This window comes from Microtus pennsylvanicus, chromosome 12 (genome assembly GCF_037038515.1).
Source record: "Microtus pennsylvanicus isolate mMicPen1 chromosome 12, mMicPen1.hap1, whole genome shotgun sequence".
Classification (NCBI taxonomy): domain Eukaryota; kingdom Metazoa; phylum Chordata; class Mammalia; order Rodentia; family Cricetidae; genus Microtus; species Microtus pennsylvanicus.
The window spans coordinates 64,965,324-64,987,564 of record NC_134590.1 but is presented as its reverse complement, the minus strand read 5'-3'; the positions used below and the strand labels follow the sequence as shown (position 1 = coordinate 64,987,564).

Sequence of the window (22,241 nt, the reverse complement as noted above, 5' to 3'; positions counted from 1 at the left end):
TTTATGCTGTCCCAGGTATCTACCCTTCCACCACCTTTATGAATAAAACAACAGGCAAGAAACACATTTCAAGTGATTCTAGGCCCCTAGGTGTACACACACACACACGCACATATATACTGGCCCGTTATTAGAACAAACCTCAAGATCCTACCTGGTCCCATGTCTCTACCCATCAGGGTAACAGGTTAAGAGGTCAACTAGGCTCAAAGTCTTAGGTCATGAACACAATGGGCGCTGGCAGAGGCCCCGGGAGGCAATCCTTGTGAACCTCATGTGATCACCCACCTCATTTGCCTCCTTCTTTTCCTCCTTCACAGAAAACTTGCTTCGCTTGCATCTTTCTTTCCTCTTTTCAGCTTCTTCTTCAGCCTCTTCCTCATCAGAGACTACAAGACTCCGCTTCCGCCCTGAGGTGACCTAGATCAGGAGAGTAGGAGCATGAAGGCCCTGTTCAGCCTTCAGATTTTGTACAGCCTAAAGAACTATTCAAAAGAGCTTATGTCAGTTCCTGCTCAGAATTACTCAGTACACACATAAGCAACCTCCTGGTACTTTACTATGTGGACTTTTGACAACACTTGTTACCAGAGAAGATTCTCGTTTAACCTTAGTCAGTCAAGCCCTCCTTGACAAACAAAGACCACTGCCATAATCTACCAAAGCTGTCTGTCACCAAGTTAACAAGAAGCCAATGGAGCTGACTCAAGTTTGCAGCAGACCAAGGTTGGGTCTGCTGGGTAAAAAACTCACTGTGTAAGTTCTGAGCAAGTCTCTTGCTATATAGGCTCCTCTTCTTCAATGGCATCAGAAAAGCATGGAGATTCAGTGATCCTGGATTCCCCTAGTATAACTTTTCCCCTACAGCATTGCTAATGAGCTGGAACATGGAGGAGGCAAAGTGTCTCACCACGGAATGTTTAACAGGTGTCTCCAGCTTCTTGACCACTGGAGTCTTGATGGCTTTTTGAGCAGGAATCTCCCGAAGGTTCTTGGAGTTCGGGAGTAGAGATGGTGACGGGGGCTGCACAGGAGGGGTGGGTCGGGGTGCAGTCTTGATGGGAGAGTTTGCAGGCTTTCGAGGTGCCTCAGCTGGCTGGAGCAGCCTGGATACACTAGTTTCACCTCGGGCTGCAGTAGCAGGCAGCTTTGGGGGGTTGCTGATAACCGAAGCCTTTCGGAGTTGACTAGCTGGTCTAGCAGTTTGAACAGAAGGGGGTCTGCTAGGAGCATTCTTGATCACGGCAGGTAAAGGGGGTGACCGAGGACGCTGAGGTCTCCGTACAGGTTCCTAAAAAAAAGCCCAAAGACAGTGGGAACATTGGTCCTAGCTTAAGACACCAGAAGAGCCCCGCCTCCCTTATGTCCCTGGGCTTTACTTCAGTGGAAGGTCTGGTAGTCACTTCTAAGGGCAATTTCTTCAGGTCAGCTTGTGAGCGGATGGGTGTGGTTTTCTGCAAAACAAAGGTAGTGATAAATTCTTTACAATCTTTTTGGACCCTCACTATGTGCCTAAGACAGTGATCTAGGTCTATTTCTGAAAGTTTGCTATTATCACTACAAAGGCAGTATGTGTGTGCACGCATGTATATATTCGTATACATTATATACATACATACACACAGATATACATCTATATGCACACAGATATAAATATAAAGGGTACCTAAGTGACTGATTCAGCAACTGAGAGACTGGGGAAGTCTTTAGAGTTTCTAAAAAGGAAACCAAAAAGGTGGGAAAGAACTGGTGAGAGAAGTTGGCATGAGGCCAGAGAAGGGAGTGGAATTCAGCATGCTTAAGACATTTCCAAACTAGGCAGTGGTGGCAAAAGCTTTTAATCCCAGCACTCGGGATTTTTTTGTAATTTGTGAAATTGAAAAGAGTTTACAAGCCGGGCGGTGGTGGCGCACGCCTTTAATCCCAGCACTTGGAAGGCAGAGGCAGGCGGATCTCTGTGAGTTTGAGTCCAGCCTGGTCTACAAGAGCTAGTTCCAGGACAGGCTCCAAAGCTACAGAGAAACCCTGTCTCTGTAAACTCACCCCCACCCCCCCACCCCACCCCCCGCAAAAGGCATTTTCAGTTAGTTAAGTATAGACACAGAAGAAAGGAAAATAATTTTGTAATAAATACAAAATTGGGTTCATTGGTTAAAAGTGCAAATTGGTCTTATAGGGCACCAGAGTTCAGTTCCCATTATCCACAATCTGATGCCCTCTTCTGGATGCCACAGGCACCTGCACACATTCCATGCACACACCTGTGCATGTACAGGCAGACACATTTTAAAAATAATAAAAATAAATCATTTAAAAAATATGAAATCATGAAACATTAAGCACATATGAAAATTTGATCAACCTTAAAAATAAAAAATCTTTGCTGATCAAATTTGCAATATAAAGATAACTCTTCTACATACTGGGAAAACGTGCAAAATTGTGGAGGGCACATGACTGGGAGAAAAGGAGAGAGGAGAAACTGGTTGGGATGTTAATATATGAGAGAAGAAATAAACTGAAAAAATGCAAAACAGTACATTGCCTGCAAGGCTATTTTTTATTTTATTTTCAAATTTTATTTATTTATATTTTAATGAGTGCTCTGCACGTACACCTGCATGCCCACCAGAAGAGGGCACCAGACCTCATTATAGATGGTCATGAGCCACCATGTGGGTGGCTGGGAATTGAACTCAGGACCTCTGGAACAGCAGCCAGTGCTCTTTATCTCTGAGCCATCTCTCCAGTCCCCGAGAAGAATTCTTTTAAAACCATAACATTTTGTACACTCTTCTTTTTTGTTTTTTTCTTTCCGAGATAGGGTTTCTCTGTAGCTTTGGAGCCTGTCTTGGAACTAGCTCTTGTAGACCAGGCTGGACTCAGAGTGATCCGCCTGCCTCTGCCTCCCAAGTGCTGGGATTAAAGGCTTGTGCCACCACTGCCCGGCTTGTAAACCCTTTTCAATTTCACAAATTACCAAAAAATTATTATGCACTAAAAATAATATATGCATATATTAAATATACATGGGACGGTTGGCTATGACACTAAAAATTATATAGAGAGGTTTTTAAGTGTAGGCCTTCATGCAAAATTGGAAAGAGCTACTCCAGAAAATCTTAAGTCTAAGACCAGCCTGAAAGGTAAACTCAATGAGACTTAAAGAAATAAAAATAAAGGCCTGGAGAGATGGCTCAGAGGTTAAGAGAACTGGCTTCACTTCCAAAGGTCCTGAGTTCAATTCCCAGCAACCAATGGTAGCTCACAACCATCTGTAATGAAAAGTGCTGCCCTCTTCTGGCCTTCAGGGACATATGCAGGCAGACCACTGTATATTTAATAAATAAATCTTAATAAAAAAGAAAAATAATAAAATAAAAAGCAAGAAAAGGGTTTAGGGATGTAGCTCAGTGGTACAGCTTGCCTAATACATACATAGACAAAGTAGTTTAATTCTTAATGAGAGGAGGAGGCAAAAAAAAGTTATAAAACTATTGAGTTAGTGGTGATTTCTTCTATGATAGGATATTTGTTTTTTGGAATGCTCATACATCGGACCAATCTGGATATATAAACAAAATAGTTTGTTACCTAAATAATCAACAAGGTGTACTGGAAAAGTGTTTGGAATTCGGGGTCAGAAAACCTTGGTGTGAACACATGGAAGGGACACGAAAGCCACTGAAAGCTTCTATCCTGGACAGACTGCTGACACAGGCTGGCTCTGCCCACTTGCTCATGATGGCATACCTGAAGAGCTTCTAGTTTTTCCTGCTGCTGGCGAATTTTCTCTGTCAGCTGCTTCTGCTTTTCTTCCTGTGTCTTTAGGTCCTTTTTTAATGTCCCCAAGGGAACCTTCTGCTTCTGTTCAGAAGCTTCACAGCTGTAAAGGAAAGAAACTGGTGGCAAAGCAGCATTCCGATAAGATAGAGACTTGCTGTCTTACAACCACCACAGAGCTTCCAATGTATAAAAATGGTATGTTACAGGACACATTTATTTGTCCTTCTTGTGCACAAACCATGCAGCATTGCCCTCAAGAAATACCCCAAGAGTGAAGGGAACAGTGGTGGGGCTGGTAAATGTCGAGTTAGCTTTACTGTCAACTTGACACAGCCTAGAGTCATCTGAGAAGAAAGCCTGGATTGAGGAAGTGCCTAGATCAGACTGGTCTGTGGGCATTCCATGTTTGTCAGGGACTACCTTGTTAATTGATGTATAGGGTGCCCCAACCCACTACAGATGGTAATCCCAAGACAGGCAGTCTTGAGCTATACAAGAAAGCCAGCTAAGCATGAGCCTGAGTTACTGAGCCACTTTAACAATGTTTCTTCACAGTTCTACTTCAGATTCCTGACGTCTCTAAACGATGGACTGTACTTGGAAGTATAAGCCAAATTGCTTCTGTGATATCTGATGTTCTGTGATGTCTACACAGCAACAGAAAGAAAACTGTAATGGGAGGGAAGAGCAATCATAATCCTTGTTAAAGACTCACCGGTCCTGCTCAGGATCGGGGTTCATGGAGCAAACCCAAGTATCAGGATAATCTTTTTCTACTGAACTCAGCTGGAAGGGGAGTGTCCTCCATTTCAGACACAGATCTGCAAGAAAGAAAACACCCCTCCCTACATGTCAGCCACACCTATCAACAATTACTGGAATCCAGGCTCCTCATCTTAGCAAAGATGTCCTGGACTTTCAACACTCTTTATTTATTATTACAAAACTGATACATTTACCTTATGGACAGAGATTGGAGCAAGGATTAAAAATACTATGGAATCTAAATGCCACCAGCCCTTCCTTTCTCTAGGCTCAGTCATTTATTCATTCTAGAAACAACATGGTACCAAACCTATTGAGCCTGGCCCAGCTGTGGTATGAAATGTCTCCAAGGTAGTGTGACTGTCCATATCATTAAGAGAAACTGGAGAACTAACACAGCTTCAAGACTGTGCTCACAGAGCCACTGACAAACAGATCCTGTTCCTGCTGGAAGCTATGTTTATGAATATTAGTCAAGTCAGAAGGCCAGCAGGAGGGCACAGATCCTCACGATAGGAGCTTGGGGAAGAGTTCTCATTACTCAACTCACCACACTGGATAGTGGTTGGGATTTCCATAGCCCTCCGGCGTTTGAAACGCAGCTCACTGGATGGAGGTTGGTTCCAGTTGGCAGAAAGGTAGCCAAACTCATCCCAAAACTTGATGATTCCACGCTGGGCTAGAAGGCGAATGCCCACACATTACATAAGAAGCAGGCCTCATCAGCCTCACCATCTTCTTAACTGAAAAACTCACCCTCTCAAGCCATAAAAGCATCTTAAAGCTCAAGATAAAAGAGAGGCTGAGGCCTGGCTCCCAGTCCCATTACCAATGGCGATGTCCTTCCAGTACTGTGCCAAGTGCTCCCCCATTGCTCGCAGTAGATGCCGGTACTCCTTAGCATCAGCGAAGTCCTGCTTGTTATGTGTAGGTTCCAGAACCAAGTAGGGCACATCAACAACCCCAACAACCCCACCACATGCCCTGCAAGGACAAAGAAGTCACAACTGTCACCAAAACTCTTTTGCCATTCACCCTGGGCTGGAAAACCTTTCCTAGAGCAGTACTCACATGCCCCCTTCCAGCTGTGGGCCCACTTTCTCATACATCTTGATCAGGCGACTACAATTGTAGATAAACATACCATCTAGGTCCCGGTGTTCAATATTGACCCCAAAAACAAAATTCAGTTCCTTGGGTTCTTTGAGTGCTCTAATAAAGAGGAAAAAAAAAAAAACAAAACCATCAAGCCTATTAACTCATTAGCACAAAACCAATATGGTAATAATGGTGTGTTAAGATTTTTGAGACATGTTAAAATTTTCCATCTCCATTCAATGTGTGATGTTAGACTTGGTAAGGATCTAAACTGTTCAGTGACCCTCTGTATAAACAGAATTCTGGGGTTTTTTTTATGTTGTAAAACAAAGATGATTTAAATATAAATGTGGTACTATGAAATTGCTGCAAATCTCTGCAAGGAGAGTTAGATAGTAGAATAAATATAACATTATAATCATACCATCCTCAAAATCCCAATTATGTTAACAGCAACAGTTCGGTTTGTTTAGTTTTTTCAAGACAGAATCTTGGAACTCGCTTTGTAGACCAGGCTGGCCTCAAACTCACAGAGAAAGTCACCTGTTTCTGCCTCCCAAGTACTGGGATTAAAGGTGTTCACTAATACGCCTGATTTATACAACAATAAGAGTTTTAAAGGCAAAAAATTAACAAGAATACTTAAGAGAAGACATTCATATGACATGTCAAGAAAATCTTGGGACAAGTTAGAGTGAAGTGAACTGAAACTTCTGCTTGTAACAAGGAATTAGCTAGGAATTCATGCCCTAGGGCCTGAGAAGCTCTAAACAGAGTTAAGGTCAGCGATTTGATGAGTTAGAACCAAAAGGCACAAAATTCAATCTATAGTATCATTCTACATTTATAATGAGTAGAGAAAATAAATTATGAACATATAAAAAAATTTCATATTTTCATAAGCATAAGGGAGTTTCACATTTATTTAAATGTCTATTTTTCAAGTTTTACACAATGGGTATTTTGTACAACATTAACAGAAAAGAGTAAGAAAAGGATAGCAGTGAGTTAAGTGTCAGTTCTGCCTGCCTTCTGCAGGATCAGAAGCGTCTGACCAGCATTTGCAATCACAGCAGTGATGCTTTTCTCCAAGTAAACTTGGTAGCAAATGGCAACCTGCCAGTGCAAACGGTACATAATTTTAAAAGCCCAAAGGTCTGTCCCAAGTACTAACCGCTGCTTGGCATCCTTGATCCTTTTCTTGACATCAGCTTCTCTACGCAGGGTGATGGCTGTATTCTGGACTTGCCGCAACATCACCTGCCAATACATAACCAGTAAGACAGGGGAGGAAGTGCTCTATGCTACATTAAGTAATATGATATCACCTGGATACTAAAACACACCTGAAGATTACACCTTTATATAGAAAAGTGACCTTACTGGGGACAAACTTCAAAGCTGTATTTCATTTTACTAAGGTGAGGATACTGGATTCCAATCCACATATGCAAGGAAAGAGAGTCTGAGTCTGAGGACTTACCCTGGAGTCCCGTGTCAGGTCCCCGCCCATTCGCACTTCTAAAGTCCGAGCTTTGCTTTCTGCCTCACGGGCCTTCTCTTCAGCTAAATCCAGAAGAAATAAAAAGTTCAGAACTCTGTCATCCTTCCTTGATCCCTGCTACACAAGAAGTGCATACTAACAAGGGCCACATGGGGCAGCCTCTGGGCCTAAACTACAGAACTGCACGAGAAAAAACAAAACAAACAAACAAAAAGACAACAAAACAACAACTGACATTCAAAACTGTCATGGACAAGATGGTACATCTTATATTTACAGTAATCTGTAAGCTAAGGCAGGAGGATCATTGAGTTTGAGGCCAACATGGGATATAAAGTAAGTAAGTCTATCTCAAAATCATAACCCTAAGCAAAGCATTATTTATACTTCCCTTTTGTTTTACAAATGACTTACAATAGTTAAAAAAAATTATTCAATGGGAATTCAACCTTCAGTATGAACTGAAGCCTGAAGAATGCTTTAGACAACCGCCTCCACCAAAGAGCTAAGAAAATTATAATTATTCCGGGGGGAAACCTTGAGATTTCTGTCCTAGAGTCAGGACAACCTGAAGCAGTATGCAGTATGAAATATTTCATCTGGTCTTGAATCTATATCTGGCTTGGTATCTGACTTAAATAAGAATCTATAGATTTGTTTTATGCCACTCTAGTCCTGCATCAAGTCTTATAACTAGTGAGAGGGGAAAGTCAAATCTAGAGAGACAACAGTGCCGATGGCATTAGAGATGGAGAAATTGAAGAAGGACTGGATCTAAGTAGGGGAACAGCCTTGACCTAGGCTTTTAATACAAGCGGTAGCCCCAACTTCATCCCTCCTCCTAACACAGGGAGTAGCATTACCAATCCGTGCTACATGCTCTGCTTTCTTCACTTCCTGTTCTGCCCGAGTCTTGAAACGGCTTGATGTATACTTGTACATTCTGAAGAGTAGAAAAAGCAACCTGAGGGCCAAGCAGTAGTGGGGCAGGTAGCTAACTTGAACAGCTCAGGAAGTACTCTGCCTCCTCCTATGTGGTGCTGCCCTGGCTCTTTGTGATGAAACAGACCCAAGCTCATTTTAGTAAAATGATTCAAATCATTATTCAATTTGTCCCCAGTCTCCTGATGTGTCTTTGGTGTTCAGCAGGGATCACTAATCTTAGAGCAGGAACAAACCTCAGTAATAAGCCATGGCTTCTCCTTTCCTTTAAAGGGCCTACAGGCTAGGCCCCTGAACTTGAGATAAGACAGCTGCCTGTGCCACTAGCCACATCTCTGAAACAGCCTGGCCAACCACCCAGCAGCCTGTCTGTCACTTCCGTCCTCACCATGGAAAAGACTCTCTGCTAAACAGGTACAGTCAGCAAGCAGTGTAGAGTCTTCATACTACACCATCCTAACATCACCCCCAGAGAACTGTGGCCAGGCCCCATTTCTCAGCCCAGATCATGGTAGCTAGGCTCTTACCTGGGCTTATACAAGCAACAGGAGAGTCTCTTGGTCTGCACCTTGTGTCCATGAATGAAGATCCTCATCCGTGGATCAATATAGAGCACAGCAGCATAGGCTCGGAAGGAGCGTCGCTCTGGCTTCCTGGAGATAGCAGAAACTGAGAGGTACTGTCTTCACAACAAGGTAAGTCCAAAGCTAATGGCTTGCTCTCTGCTCTGCAGTTCCTCAATATTCATTTCACATCCTGGCTTCTCTTGACACTTTGACCAGAATGGCCCCTCATCACAGGTACATCCTCCCCAGTCATATCCCTAGCACAGATGCCCCACAGAAACCTCAGCTGGCCCTTACAGGGAACCCGGTACAATTTCGCCACTAGGACCCAGGCCTCAGATTCTTCTATCAAATGGGAGAGTTGGAACAGGGAATCATTAGTCTTTGTTTTAGTTTCACTGAGGAGCCACTGTCCTGCTATTAAGCAGTTAGGAGTTCTCAGCTCTATCAATACTGCCAAGAGAAAGCCATGAAGGTGATTTTCCATTTTCCCCTGAAGTCATCTCCTAAGGGAGTAAAGACCAGTTCCAGGGCCTGCCACCATTCCAGCCATACTCACGTGCCCTCTGGGGAGGTCTCTGCCATCTGGATGTCTTTTGGATTTGAGATTATGTCTAGTTCTGGTTCTCCATTGTCCATGAGCTTGAGATTAAAGATGATCACCAGTGTTCCTGGGGAAACAGAAATCCTTTCTCTGCCAGCCAACCATGGCTCCTTCCTACACCACCAGAGGCTCTAGGGCTCCCAGATTCTCTGGGCTACATGTCCAAAGCCTATACTTACCACTATTCCCGGGAATCTTCATGAACTGGGCCATCACCTGCTCCTCAGTGTGGAAGGGAGAGTACTTATAGACGAGCTCTGTCTCAATGGCAAACTTCTCCACATTGTCTGTGACAGGTTCCCGTGTTCGAGCATTCCAGGTAGGCAATGGGACTATCACCTTTGTTTTGGGTGAGCACAGATGAACACTGTGATTGGAGATCCAGAACCACCTTCCCCCAAACATGCAGCTTTCCTATCTCTTCAGTTATGTAGTCTGGCATCAGCTGCAGCTTCTGGTCCTTCCCCAAATTCTTACCATTATGCTAGTCTGTGCCTTGAAGGTTTCTGTGCCTATCTGGGATGTCTTTGGCCATTTCATTAATTTGGTAAAAATTCTACTTTTACCACTAAGGGAAAATACATTTACAATTACCTAGCTAATCTAGAAACACAAAATATAACCTCTAACTCAGCAATTCTACTTCTGGGCAAATACCCCCAAAGGAACTTTTGCACATATTTACCAGCATACATATACAGGAACAACTCAAATATTCACTACATAGTGATGGAGGAGTTAATTTCATTGGTTAATAAAGAAACTGCCTTGGCCCATTTGATAGGCCAGCCCTTAGGTGGGTGGAGTAGACAGAACAGAATGCTGGGAGGAAGTGAGGCAATCACCATGCCTCTCCTCTCTGGGTCAGATGTGATGAAGCTCCAGTCCAAGATGGACGTACACTAGAATCTTCCTGGTAAGACACTACCTCATGGTGCTATACAGATTACTAAATATGGGTTAGTCAAAATGTGAGAGTTAGCCAGTAAGAGGCTAGATATAATGGGCCAGGCAGTGTTTATATGAATACAGTTTGTGTGTTGTTATTTCAGGGCATAAGCTAACCAGGCGGCTGGGAGCTGGGTGGCAGGAACGCAGCCCGCTGCTCCTTCTACAACACAGTGTCTAAACAAATAATTTATGGTAATAAAAATGAACAAAGGCACAGCTACAAACATCAACATGGAGGAGTCTCACAAACACAGTATTATCTGAAAGGAATACAATTTCTACATTGTCGGTCCATGTGTACATGTACAAAAAACTAACACACACACACTAGTGATAAACAATGCCTCACACCTTCCAAAAAGGAAGTGATTGATGGAGGAGGGTCTATGTGTTACTTTCATTGGTTAATAAAGAAACTGCCTTGGCCCTTTGATAGGACAGAAAATTAGGTGGGTGGAGTAGATAGAACAGAATGCTGGGAAGAAGGGAAGTGAGTCAGACGCTATGGAGCCAGCCGCCAGGTCAGACATGCTGAATCTTTCCCGGTAAGCCACCACCTCATGGTGCCACACAGATTATTAGAAATGGGTTAATCAAGATGTGAGAGTTAGCCAATAAGAGGCTAGAACTAACGGGCCAGGCAGTGTTTAAAAGAATACAGTTTGTATGTTGTTATCTAGGGTGTAAAGCTAACCATGAGGGAGCCAGGCAGGATAAAAAGCAGGCCTGCCCGCAGCTCATCACTACAAATGGCACCCAGACGTGGACAACTGAATCCACAGAAAGCCTGAGAAAGCTTAGGAAAGAATAGAGTAAAGCATGTTTTCTTGGTAGCAGAAATTTCTCGGGTCTGCTCTGCTTGTTAGAGGCAAGCAAGCGCTCTCATCTAAGAGAGGCTTCCTGACTCAGCTTTGGCTGCAAAACCTTGCAGCTCATTAAGAGGTCCTGCCACAAAACACATAAACGGTGTTGATGAAAAGCTAAACACATGCTTTTCAGTTTTCAGCCGTTGCAGGAAAAAAGCTGTGCCGCTTTAAAATGCTGACTTTCTGGGTCATCCTGCCAAGGCAAACTCTGACTCTTTCAGGCAGGCAGTCCGACTGAGTGTGGTCTGTGAGAAGAATGCTGCAGCTTGCTTGCTGGCAGGGACCTTGAAACACTGTAGAGTTGTGGCAATGAACACGGTTCTAGCCGGTACCTCAGCCACAAGGCTGGAATCGCAGAAAGCTAAGGAATAGGCTGGATCCAGCCGGCAAAGCCACAGCTTTAATCCTACCCATATTGCTCATTAAATTAAAGACGCATGTGTTCACAAAAAGAGAGATATACTGTAAAGATAGATTCAAAGATGAAGAAAACCTCTAAATGGTTTACTATGTGTTAAAAAATATATGTAGGCTAAAGGTTAAAGTTCCTAAAAAAGAAAGAAAGAGAGTAGTTGGGTGTGATAGTAGACAGCTTTAATTCCAACACTTGGGAGGCAGAGGTAGATTGACCTCTGAGACTTCAAGGAGCAGAGGTAGATTGACCTTTGTGACTTCAAGGTGTGGTAGCGCACACTGTTAATCCCAATGCCTGGGAGGCAGAGACAGACGGATCTCTGAGAGTTCAAGGACAGCCTGGTCTACAGAGTTATTCCAGGACAAAGATATACAGAGAACTTGCCTCAAAAAATAAAACGAAATAGAGGTTAAAATAAAGCCACACAAAGATGGAAAATGCACAGAGAATCTTGATACTATGAATTGTTTGAATGCTGAGGAAGGAGCAACAGCTGCTAAAAGATATTTGTTTATAAATGCTGCTGAACTAATCCAAGATAGATATTTTGAAAATACTTTGACTTTAAAATTTGGATCTAAGGGCATGATGCTTTGGAAAGGAGTTTCTTCTTTAGTTTTCACAAAGGATGAAACCCTGTGTGTTGCTTCTATCCCAATATGGTATGATAGACTACGCCCTCCTGAAAGGTTGCTGTGAACACCTTCAAAAAATTACTTTGCTCAACTGCCAACTGAGATGAACCTAGCAAAAGGTTATACCGTGAAAGACCTAAACAACAGCGCCCCCATTCAGCACGAAGCAGTTTGGAGAGAAAAAACTGTGTCCATCTTCCCAAATATTGTTTATAAATGTTCTTTTACATTTAAAGGGGGAAATGATATAGACATGAATAATTTACATTGGTATAATTTTTACTCTATTGATATAATTTTAAGGTCAATTTTGTTATATATATATGCATTTCTGATCTTGATTAAGGTATTGTGATTGTGTAGTTCATTTAAAAATGTAATGTATAATTAGAAAATATAGGTTGTTAGTGGATAATCATCGATAATAGTCAAGCTTGTAGTCATGTTAGATTTTCTAGATGTGCATAGATATATTTCAGATAGGCATTCTTCATATCTTTCAAAGACTATAGAGTATGGCATTTTAAATGTCTTAATAACTTAGGATTGTTCATGATAGTGAGACATGTCTGCTCCTGACAGCACCAAGCTACTTTGAGAGGAAGATGGGCATCGAAGAGGCTCCTTATGGAGTTTGATAGTCATTTGGGCAAGAAACTGCTCTTGCCTGGACTGTTGCATAAACTGGACACAGAGAACCCACAGAGAGGACTGCTGAACTTGCCTAAAAGGTGAGATGGTCTTTCGGGGTTCCTGATTTATGAAAGAGTCTATGAGACATTCTGCAGGACACAGCAAAAAGTGACTGAACTGTCTTTGAAATTTCCTGTTTCATGGAAGAGTCTGCTGAATACTATGGCCCTGAAAGCCGGAGATAGATGCCCCAACGGTACAGAGGAACTTTAGGTGACTGTCCAGACAGCAAGATGTCTCTGTCATTTCTAGAGTTTTGGAAGTTGCTTAGTTCTTGTTTACTTAGGTAATATTATATCCTTCTGGAGTCTTTGATGGAGTTGAAGAATGGATAGTTATAGTTTTCCTTAGTTATGATAAAAGATAAAATAGCTATAAATATTGTAACTGTAATTCTTGCTTGATAACTGTTTTGTTATATGTAATTTTACTATGTTAAAGTTAAAGCCTTTCTTTTTTGTTTAAACAGAAAAAGGGGAAATGATGGAGGAGGATCTACGTGTTACTTTCATTGGTTAATAAAGAAACTGCCTTGGCCCTTTGATAGGACAGAAAATCAAGTGGGTGGAGTAGACAGAACAGAATGCTGGGAAGAAGGGAAGTGAGTCAGACGCTATGGAGCCAGCCGCCAGGTCAGACATGCTGAATCTTTCCTGGTAAGCTACCACCTCGTGGTGCCACACAGATTATTAGAAATGGGTTAATCAAGATGTGAGAGTTAGCCAATAAGAGGCTAGAACTAACGGGCCAGGCAGTGTTTAAAAGAATACAGTTTGTGTGTTGTTATTTAGGGTGTAAAGCTAACCATGAGGGAGCCGGGCAGGATAAAAAGCAGGCCTGCCTGCAGCTCATCACTACAAGTGATGATCCTTATCGTTATCAGAAGGTGATTTCCCCAGGGGCACACTGAGGACTACACAGATCAGGTATTGACAGGGGACTTCTAACTTTGGTTTATGATTATGACTACATAGGTGCGTACTTTATTGTAATAATTCCTCAACATATATGAAAATGGATTTTATGTCTAATTTTTTTTTAAACATCCCCTTCAAATATCTTCCCTAGTGGCTTCATCATGTCCTCATCCCTTGCTCAAAGCCAGCACTCCTTGCAGAGCTCAGCATGGGTTGGCTGAAGGGATTCTCTGTGCAGCAAACCAAATGAAGCACCTCATGGGTTCAAGCCAATTGCCCCCACATAAGACAAAGGAATTCACTATCTTAACACATGCTTGGGTGATAACTCATAAGGAGCTCCAACACTGCTGGTTTTCTAAAGAAGCTTCATGCTGAAGTCATTCAGCACAGGGGCTGGTCTGGACACATTCCTCCTGGGCTGAAAATGATCTTATTTTGAAATCTTGGCAGAGTCTAGACTGGAATACAATCCAAAACAGTGACCTTCTAGGACCAAGTAAGGAAAAAATTTCATCTAGCTTTTCTACCAAGGGAATCAAGTTCTATTTGCGTTCTGTGAACATGTATCTATACCTTCCAATTTTAAGCAGTTCCAGGTGAACCAATTTAAATTACTAACTTTCCCTACCGCTCCTACTTGTCATTTCTCCTTCAGCTTTTATGTCACCATCTCCCAGTTTTCTTCCTAGACTTTCTCCTCACACACACCTTTCAATATTGGCCTGCTAAGCTCTCAAGTCCTTTTCTTGCTCTACTTTCTTTCTTAAGTGATCTTATTTGCTACCAATAATCCCAGAGTCTAGGACTAAGGATGAAGAAAAACAAAAACAAACAAACAACAACAAAAACAGAAAAGAAAGCCTATTGCCCCCAAATTCCAGAATTTACTTTGCATGCCCCAAACTAACTTACATTGTCCTCTCTCCATATTGTCCCCTTCCATTCATTACCCAGGTAGTGGCCCATTACCTCCAACTGCCACAACAGAACCTGCAAGTCTCTTTAATCCTTTCCTTACTCCCTCCAATAATCATCAAATACTGTATCACTGCATAGCCAGTCAGGACCTCTCTGCCGGTCCACTCTAAATCTTTCTAATCTGAACACTGTGAAGCAACCACATAGACTTTTCTAAAGAGATTCTGGTACTAAGAACTGCTTGATTAAAATCCCATTCATTAAACAAGGCCCAGAGCATCAGCCCAATCTTGCTATGTCCTGTTCTCCAAAGACCACCTCTCTCCCCAGCACCAAACTCAGGAGCTTAAGAAGGATGCTTTTCCATCATATCGAATGAGGTAACCCAGAACCAGAAAGGCAATTATCATATGTACTCACTCGTAAGTGGTTTTTAAACATAAAGCAAAGAAAACCAGCCTACAAATCACAATCCCAGAGAACCTAGACAACAATGAGGACACTAAGAGAGACATACATAGATCTAATCTACATGGGAAGTAGAAAAAGACAAGATCTCATCATGAGTGAATTGGGAGCATAGAGACCATAGAAGAGGGTTGAAGGGGAGGGGAGAGGAAAGGAAAAAAAATGTATAGCTCAATAAAATCAATAATTAAAAAAAAATTTTAAAAAAAAGAACGTTTTCACTGACTCCAAGACTCCTTCACTAGGCAACATTTCTGAATACCTTAGTCCAGGCTGTCTTCCTGTCCTATCTTCTTTTAGAAGTTTTCTCTTTATAGCCTCAGTGTATTTCTCTCCAAATATGCTGAATAGGGTAACAAACCATACCTAACAGGTGAACAAGTCGACTAACTAGATAAATAAAAATGGTAGAAAAACATGCCTGTTTTAACATCAATTAATCTGCCACAAATTTATACTCAGATTTCAACAGCACAAGTATGAATTCAATCACTGCTAACCAACAGAGGGGACTAGACTGAACTCAATTGGACCATCTACTTATGTGACAGCTATGAATTACTTTCCACACTTTCTAGATCCCTCTCAAGCTCTAGCCTCTATTACTCACACCTGAAGAGCTGGCCAGACCTTCCCTACTCCCCAGCAAGAAACAGCTCTTTGACAAGTACAGTGGTATATGCCTTTAATCCCTACATTCAGGAGGCAAAGGCAGGTGGATCTCTATGAGTTGAGGTCAGCTTGGTCTACATAACAAGTTCTGGACAACCAGAACTACACAGTTAGACTCTGTCTCAAAAAGAAAAGAACATTTGTTCTTTAGTATTATTTAAGTCACCAAACCACAAAGAGAATAATCTAGACATCTGTAATTAGGTAACTGCCTAATTAATTACCAAAAAAGTTTTTTTTTTTAATGCATATGGATGTTTTGCTTACTTGTATGTCTGTGCACCACATGCATGCCTGGTACCCACAGAGGTCAGTGGAGGGTATCTGATCCCGTGGAACAGGAGTGACTGCTGGAAATTGAACCTGGTCCTCTGAAAGAGCAGCCAGTGCTCTTTACTGCCGAACCATCTTTCCAATCCCAACATATTCTAAAAGTAAGATATATTTCTAAGTCTGTCTTTCAGGACAGTAATAATCACTGGGGCAAGGAAGCAGCTCTTAGTGAGAGCAGGTGGAAGGCGCTACTAACAATGAGCTCATACTAATGTTTTCCAAATACTTACCTGCTTCACAACCTGCCTGGTTAGGGATCTGACTCATGGCTTCTGACACGAGTTAGATCGACATGACACATTTCCTCAAAAAGAAAATGTGTTCACAACACACTCCACAAAATAATCCTCAGAGGACAAAGACACTGATGTCATATTATTACCATCAACTATAATTTCCAATCAGTTAGGGAAACCCAAAATACCCGCCTGAGTAACAGTTCTCCACAGACTGGGGTATCTTGCAGATAAGGAGAAGCTTAGAATCCAACTCTCACTTCTGGTCACTTTACAGTCTCTCAAAAACAGAAAAGCTGTTGTCTTTACCTGGACATTTCACTTCCTCTCACATAAAGGTATTATCTGCTTTACCATCCTCCAACCAATGCATCCACCCATCTCATCCCATAAGAGCAGGCAAGTGCTTCAATTCTACAACTTCAAAGAGCTCAGAACAACAGATAAACCCAGTAAATGTCAAGTGGCAACTCAGGCTACAAGGATAAAACCTACTTCATCAATGCCTTCTTCCTCATGAAAGGTACGAGACAGGAAGAGGCAGGTCATGGTGTCCTCCTTCTTAGTGAAGAGAATAAAATCCTTCCCAATGCGCATTGAGCCCCTGAAAAGGAAACAGAAAACAGATCACTCTCCCAAGGACTCAAAGCTCATCTGGAAAGGGAGAGCACCTTCTTGGCATTACTGAGTATGACCAGAGGGCCCTCTTGAAGACCACCAATGGTCCTACTCGAGATACCACAGCCCCTGTCCACTTGCACTCAGCCAGCACTCCTTGCTGTGCCTTCCTAATGGTCTCTAATTCCTTAGTCTATAACCTCCTTGAGCAAACTTCCCTTCTCACCATCCTTCTAGAATATAATCGCTCAGACGACAAGTCCCAGGTTTGCTTTCCTCCCAGCTTACTGCCACAGCCCTAACAAGAGAACCTGCTGGAGCTCCAGGTTCATGGGGTCTTCTGTGACACCACTCGTTTAACTCCAACAGTGGACACCTTGAACACATCATCTTCTTTTTGGGCAACACCCTGTTTCTATCTGTCTTTTTACTACACTGTCAAGAGAAGAGTCTCACAAGTCTTTCAAAAATCAGCATGAATGCAACATTTATCAAAACACAAATGCTAATTTTTTTCTTCGATCATGATATCAGGCCCAGTTCAAAATTTGATCTTTGAAAATAGTTCAAAGAGGAGTACATCCATGTCCCGTAACTCTAGCCATTTTCAGTCTCAGAATTGCTTTGCTACTTTGAGCTAATTCTGAAATAGCCTCGAGTTCGTCTTCTACAAGGCAGTTTGGAGCTTGGCATACAGCAGAATGGTAGAACACTTGCCTAGCATGTGCAAGGGCCTCGGTACAATCCCTAGAATCAATGGAAAACAAAACTCATCTGGCAAAAACATCTAAATGCAATCAATGTCAATGGCTTCCTTCCTGTTTGGCCATGTTAATCCTCTATTGGAGCAGGCAGAGACAGGCTTCTTCAGGCAGCACAGGACACAGCAGAAGTATGAAGCAGCAGTAAGACTATCTACTCAACAATGAGGTTGTTTAGCTCCGTTTTTTTTTTCTGAGCAGCTTCTGGCTATTATCTCATTAGTCCTTACAATACCTCTGGGAGTAGACAATGGTAGGAAGCCTCATTAATCTCTATATACAATTCAGACTGGCATGCCAGACACATAAATGAATCTCATGTCGCATTTCCCAAGCACTCAGGAAAATTCCCAAGACACTAAGTAGATGCTCTGGGGGCTATCAATTCTCCTTTTCCTGAAGATAGGACTACTTTTCCTGCAGGTTGTGGACAGCACTGCTCTTACTCAAACTTGAGAAGACTTTCTTTATATCTTTTTTGTTTTTGATCCTGACAATAGGGTCCGATTAGCAGAAACCCCAAAACACCACCTTTGCTAAACCCTATTCTCACTGTAAATCACCTCATGTAACTTCTTAACTTTGAACACTAGATGGCTCCAATTCAAAGGGACTTTCATAAAAGCCTCCAAAACATGTTGATAACTGCACTCTAACTCTGTACATGTTCTTTCTCAGTCTTCTAAGTACTTTCTGAGTCATACTTAACTGGCTCCTAAGGAGAGTATCAGCAGTTAGAACCTCATTTTCTAGGTTAGGAAACTGTCAGAGAGGTAAAGCTGAGTCTGCAGAACTGGCAGGACTAGATAGGAGCTGACTTTATTGGAGACCTCGGTTTTTACAGGTCTTAGATTTTCAGAATCCTCTGGGGAAGGCTCCCATTGTGATCACAGTCTGGGGATTCTCAAGGCAATAATAACAGGTGATCCTAACTATTTGTAAGTATGATCAACTTGCAAGAAGCCACAACTTTAGTGACTAAATGGCTGGATTGAGATCTGAACCCTTGACCAAAGTCAAATGGACAGTCCCTGCCATTTTCTAATCAGAAAGACCTGGTTTATATATTCACCCTTCAAATAAACACCTTTATACCATCAGGCAAGTCATTTCACTCATATACATCTAAATTTCATTGAGAATGCTAACAAAACCCACCTATCACAGGCTGAAGTGTGGCTTAAATGAAATCATCCATACAAAGTTTTTAGCCACAGTACCTTCTGGCACATGGGGAATGCTTATTATTAACATTCAGATCCTTCCCTGAGAAGAAAGCCCAGCAACCAGGGCCCTGGTTTCTTTGGAAGCATTCTCTTCTCCACACCCAAAGTACAATGCACATGAAGCCCAACTGAGGCTGTTGACAGATCAAACCACCACCCTTTCTCACATAAAACAATGCACTTCCACAGCAAGATGGAACATGAGTCATAATCTCATTTGCACAAACTCACATTCCACTAAATAGTATTCTACCCAAAGGTACGTACAGCTGGAAGTGAGCATTTCAGAAACAGAAACCTTTTCCTCAGAGCTTTACTCAAAAACCAGAACAACTAGTGTGGGACAATTCTGTATTCTGTCAATTATGTCTTAAATAAACCCTGACTGGCCAGTAGCCAAGCGGGAAGTATAGGCAGGACAACCAGACAGGAAGTAGAGATGGAACAATGAGAATTCTGGGAAGGAAGAAGCCCATTCCTCCACAGTCCTGTGTAGTCCTGTGCAGACACCGAAGATGCAGGATGTGACCTGCCCCGCTGAAAAAGGTACTGAGCCATGTGGCTAACATATACTAGGATAATGGACTAATGTAAGTTATAAGAGTTAACAAGAAGCCTAAGCTAATGGATCAATGAATTTATAACTTATGGAGACCTCTGTAATTTTCTTTGGGACTTGCCGGCTATGAGGAACTGGGTGGGATAGAAACCCCAACAAGCAGGACCTAATGCTACAAACAACACATTCTAAGCACTAAACAAGTGGGAACCAAAGCCCAAGGGATATCCCAATAGACTGAAGGAATAAGATGGGTTTCCTATAATATGGCCTTAGAGGATGTCCACACAGGGCGCTCCAGGAGAACTGCCCCTTTTTCACTCTGGGTCCCCAATGTCCGGCACCACAAGCATACTGATATATTGTGAAGTGACTCCCTTGCCATCTCAAATACACCCCAGCCCAGAAGAGAACCACCCACATTTTCAAACACGGGATAAAACTACCTATTATTCAATAAGAGAAGAGAGACAGTTCTAGAGAACAGTGTTTTAGATACTCATACTACTCAAAAACTACTGAGAAAATTCAGCTAGATAGTTGGTAAACCACCCCCAACCATCTCTCCTTTCTGACTCTCCTACTGCTCCAGAGTTAATAGTCCTAGAGGGACAAAGGGATGAACAGCAAGAGCACATCATGTGATTTTGTGTTCAGCCCTACAGCAGGCTTTCAATATACATACGATTTTAATCCATTGCCATACTGCCCAATTTGGGTGGACTCAGGAGTTCGTTTGGCCGACTTCCCAAACTGGATCACACTGGCAGCATCACCTCAAGTGGTAGATAAGAGAAATAAAAAGTTAGCATTTCTTCCCCAGACTTCTCAAAGCTAGAGATGTGAGTCATGTTAAATATAAGCAAGGCTCTGTGCCAACATAACCTCTCTCGAAGGAAAGCCAGTAAGAAAGTAATCCTTGCCTAGTCCATCAATACCACCACAGTGCCCTGTGTTGTTACTAGAACATGGTGAACAGTTTCAGGGGAAGAAGTCTCAGAAGTGACGGCTCCAGGATGTTGTGCAAGCTGATAAACACATTGTCAAGAGACAGGTAATCTAACTGATTTCAGATTGACATTCCGTGTTGTCCAAACACCTCCTATGTTAAGACAAGACCCAGCAAACACACAGTGTAATAAAGCCCGAGATGTTGCAACAACTTCTCATTCCCTAGGTGGATCATCTAGCCACAACAGAGAGGTCACAGAAAAGCACCTTTGACAGTAAATTGTTATGTTCTGAAAAAGAAAACAGTCACCATAACCACTTACTTGGATCCATTCCTGCTCCATCATCCAAAAAGCAAAGCATAAATCCTCCTCGAAGGTCATCCCGCCTTTCTGTAAAAGAAGCAGCTGCCATTACTGGGCTGTTACCACTTACAGGGCCACAACCTGGGTACAGAAAGTGAACCAAAGTGAAGCCGGGTATAAAAGGATGGGTTAGTTCAAATCTAGTTTCTCCTAATAGTACTACTAAGCTAGTGTGAGTTAAACTTCAGGGCTCTTGAGGACATGAAGCTCCTCTAGTGCTTTCTAATTCACAACAAGGCTTCAGAGAATCTATTAGAAGAGACCAGTACTTAACATTCAAGATCACTGAATATGCATATCTTTTATATCTTTCTTTCTTATATATCATATCTATTTTTCTATATACCTTTTTATATATCAACATGATATCCTTTTACATCTGTCCAACATCATGGACCCCAAGTCATTTAAGTAATCTATTATGTATTATACCTTATCAACTGTTCAAACTCAACAGGGTACCTTCCTTTGTGATCTACGTCTGAGGTAACATTCAACAATGCAACATGTAGTAATAAGCACAATGGTGGCAGTTGCCACATAAAGATTAATTACTATGTTTATATACTATCACCTCTAGACTAACTGCAGATTGTGAGCTATCTGTATATCTGTCATATCCCCTCCTAGATATGGGCCCTTGAAAAGCGAAATGACACAAGATTCAGCAAGTGGTTCTTAGTTCTGGGATAGACCTGCCTAGTAAGAATTACAGAACTTTAGCAATAATATTCAGCACAGTTTTGTCAGGGATTCCTAGCCAACAAAAAGGAAACATGACACAAGACTGTGGCCTCCATTCTTATACGAGCACCATATGGTAACTCATAGCAAGTAGCAACAATAGAGTAAAGATTCTCAAATAAGGAAAAAGGCTATACTAATTTTCAAGGTGCCTTTTAATTCAGTGAAGACTATGTAAACAATGGGAAAACTAGTCTTGGAATCAGATATGTAGATATCAAACAGAAAAGGGAGTGAGGCGGAAACTGAAGCAGGAGACCCAAACAAACCATGTAAAGAACCACTAACATCAACCTCCCCAGTACAGATGTTGTTCATGGTCCACTGCTCAGCACAAGAATAAAAGTAACACATCTACTAAAAAAGAAGAAGCTGTGTAAAATAATATAAGGTCAAGGCCCAAGGCTACTTGGGAGCCTAGTTCCTAGAGTCCAAGCTTCAGTTCACTTTGTACAATTATCTATCCTGACAAATCTGTTTTAAATGCTTTTTCCCCCCACAGGGTAAAACTAAATGAGTCATGACTGCACTCTGCTAAATAAACAAACTAATGCAAATTAAAATACTATTTTAGATGGGCCATAAATCACAGGGACTTATAAGTATCTCTCAATGTTCAGGAGGCTGAACAAATGCCTCTTCAAA

General features: G+C 42.0%; 1 protein-coding gene across 1 annotated transcript in view; it reads right to left on the bottom strand.

The window, feature by feature from the left end:
• The window catches only part of Morc2 (MORC family CW-type zinc finger 2), a 43,641-nt gene that overhangs the window by 5,653 nt on the left and 15,747 nt on the right, over nucleotides 1-22,241 (bottom strand). Inside the window, exons 5-21 of the mRNA XM_075944078.1 lie at nucleotides 20,811-20,879; nucleotides 20,222-20,312; nucleotides 16,868-16,976; nucleotides 9,445-9,604; nucleotides 9,221-9,332; nucleotides 8,623-8,748; nucleotides 8,017-8,096; nucleotides 7,133-7,215; nucleotides 6,824-6,909; nucleotides 5,623-5,763; nucleotides 5,381-5,535; nucleotides 5,102-5,230; nucleotides 4,502-4,607; nucleotides 3,754-3,886; nucleotides 1,380-1,454; nucleotides 911-1,291; nucleotides 289-420 (exon numbers count right to left, since the gene is read on the bottom strand). Coding sequence (XP_075800193.1) covers nucleotides 289-420; nucleotides 911-1,291; nucleotides 1,380-1,454; nucleotides 3,754-3,886; nucleotides 4,502-4,607; nucleotides 5,102-5,230; nucleotides 5,381-5,535; nucleotides 5,623-5,763; nucleotides 6,824-6,909; nucleotides 7,133-7,215; nucleotides 8,017-8,096; nucleotides 8,623-8,748; nucleotides 9,221-9,332; nucleotides 9,445-9,604; nucleotides 16,868-16,976; nucleotides 20,222-20,312; nucleotides 20,811-20,879 — 2,168 coding nt within the window. The remainder of the gene's footprint in view (nucleotides 1-288; nucleotides 421-910; nucleotides 1,292-1,379; nucleotides 1,455-3,753; nucleotides 3,887-4,501; nucleotides 4,608-5,101; nucleotides 5,231-5,380; nucleotides 5,536-5,622; nucleotides 5,764-6,823; nucleotides 6,910-7,132; nucleotides 7,216-8,016; nucleotides 8,097-8,622; nucleotides 8,749-9,220; nucleotides 9,333-9,444; nucleotides 9,605-16,867; nucleotides 16,977-20,221; nucleotides 20,313-20,810; nucleotides 20,880-22,241) is intronic.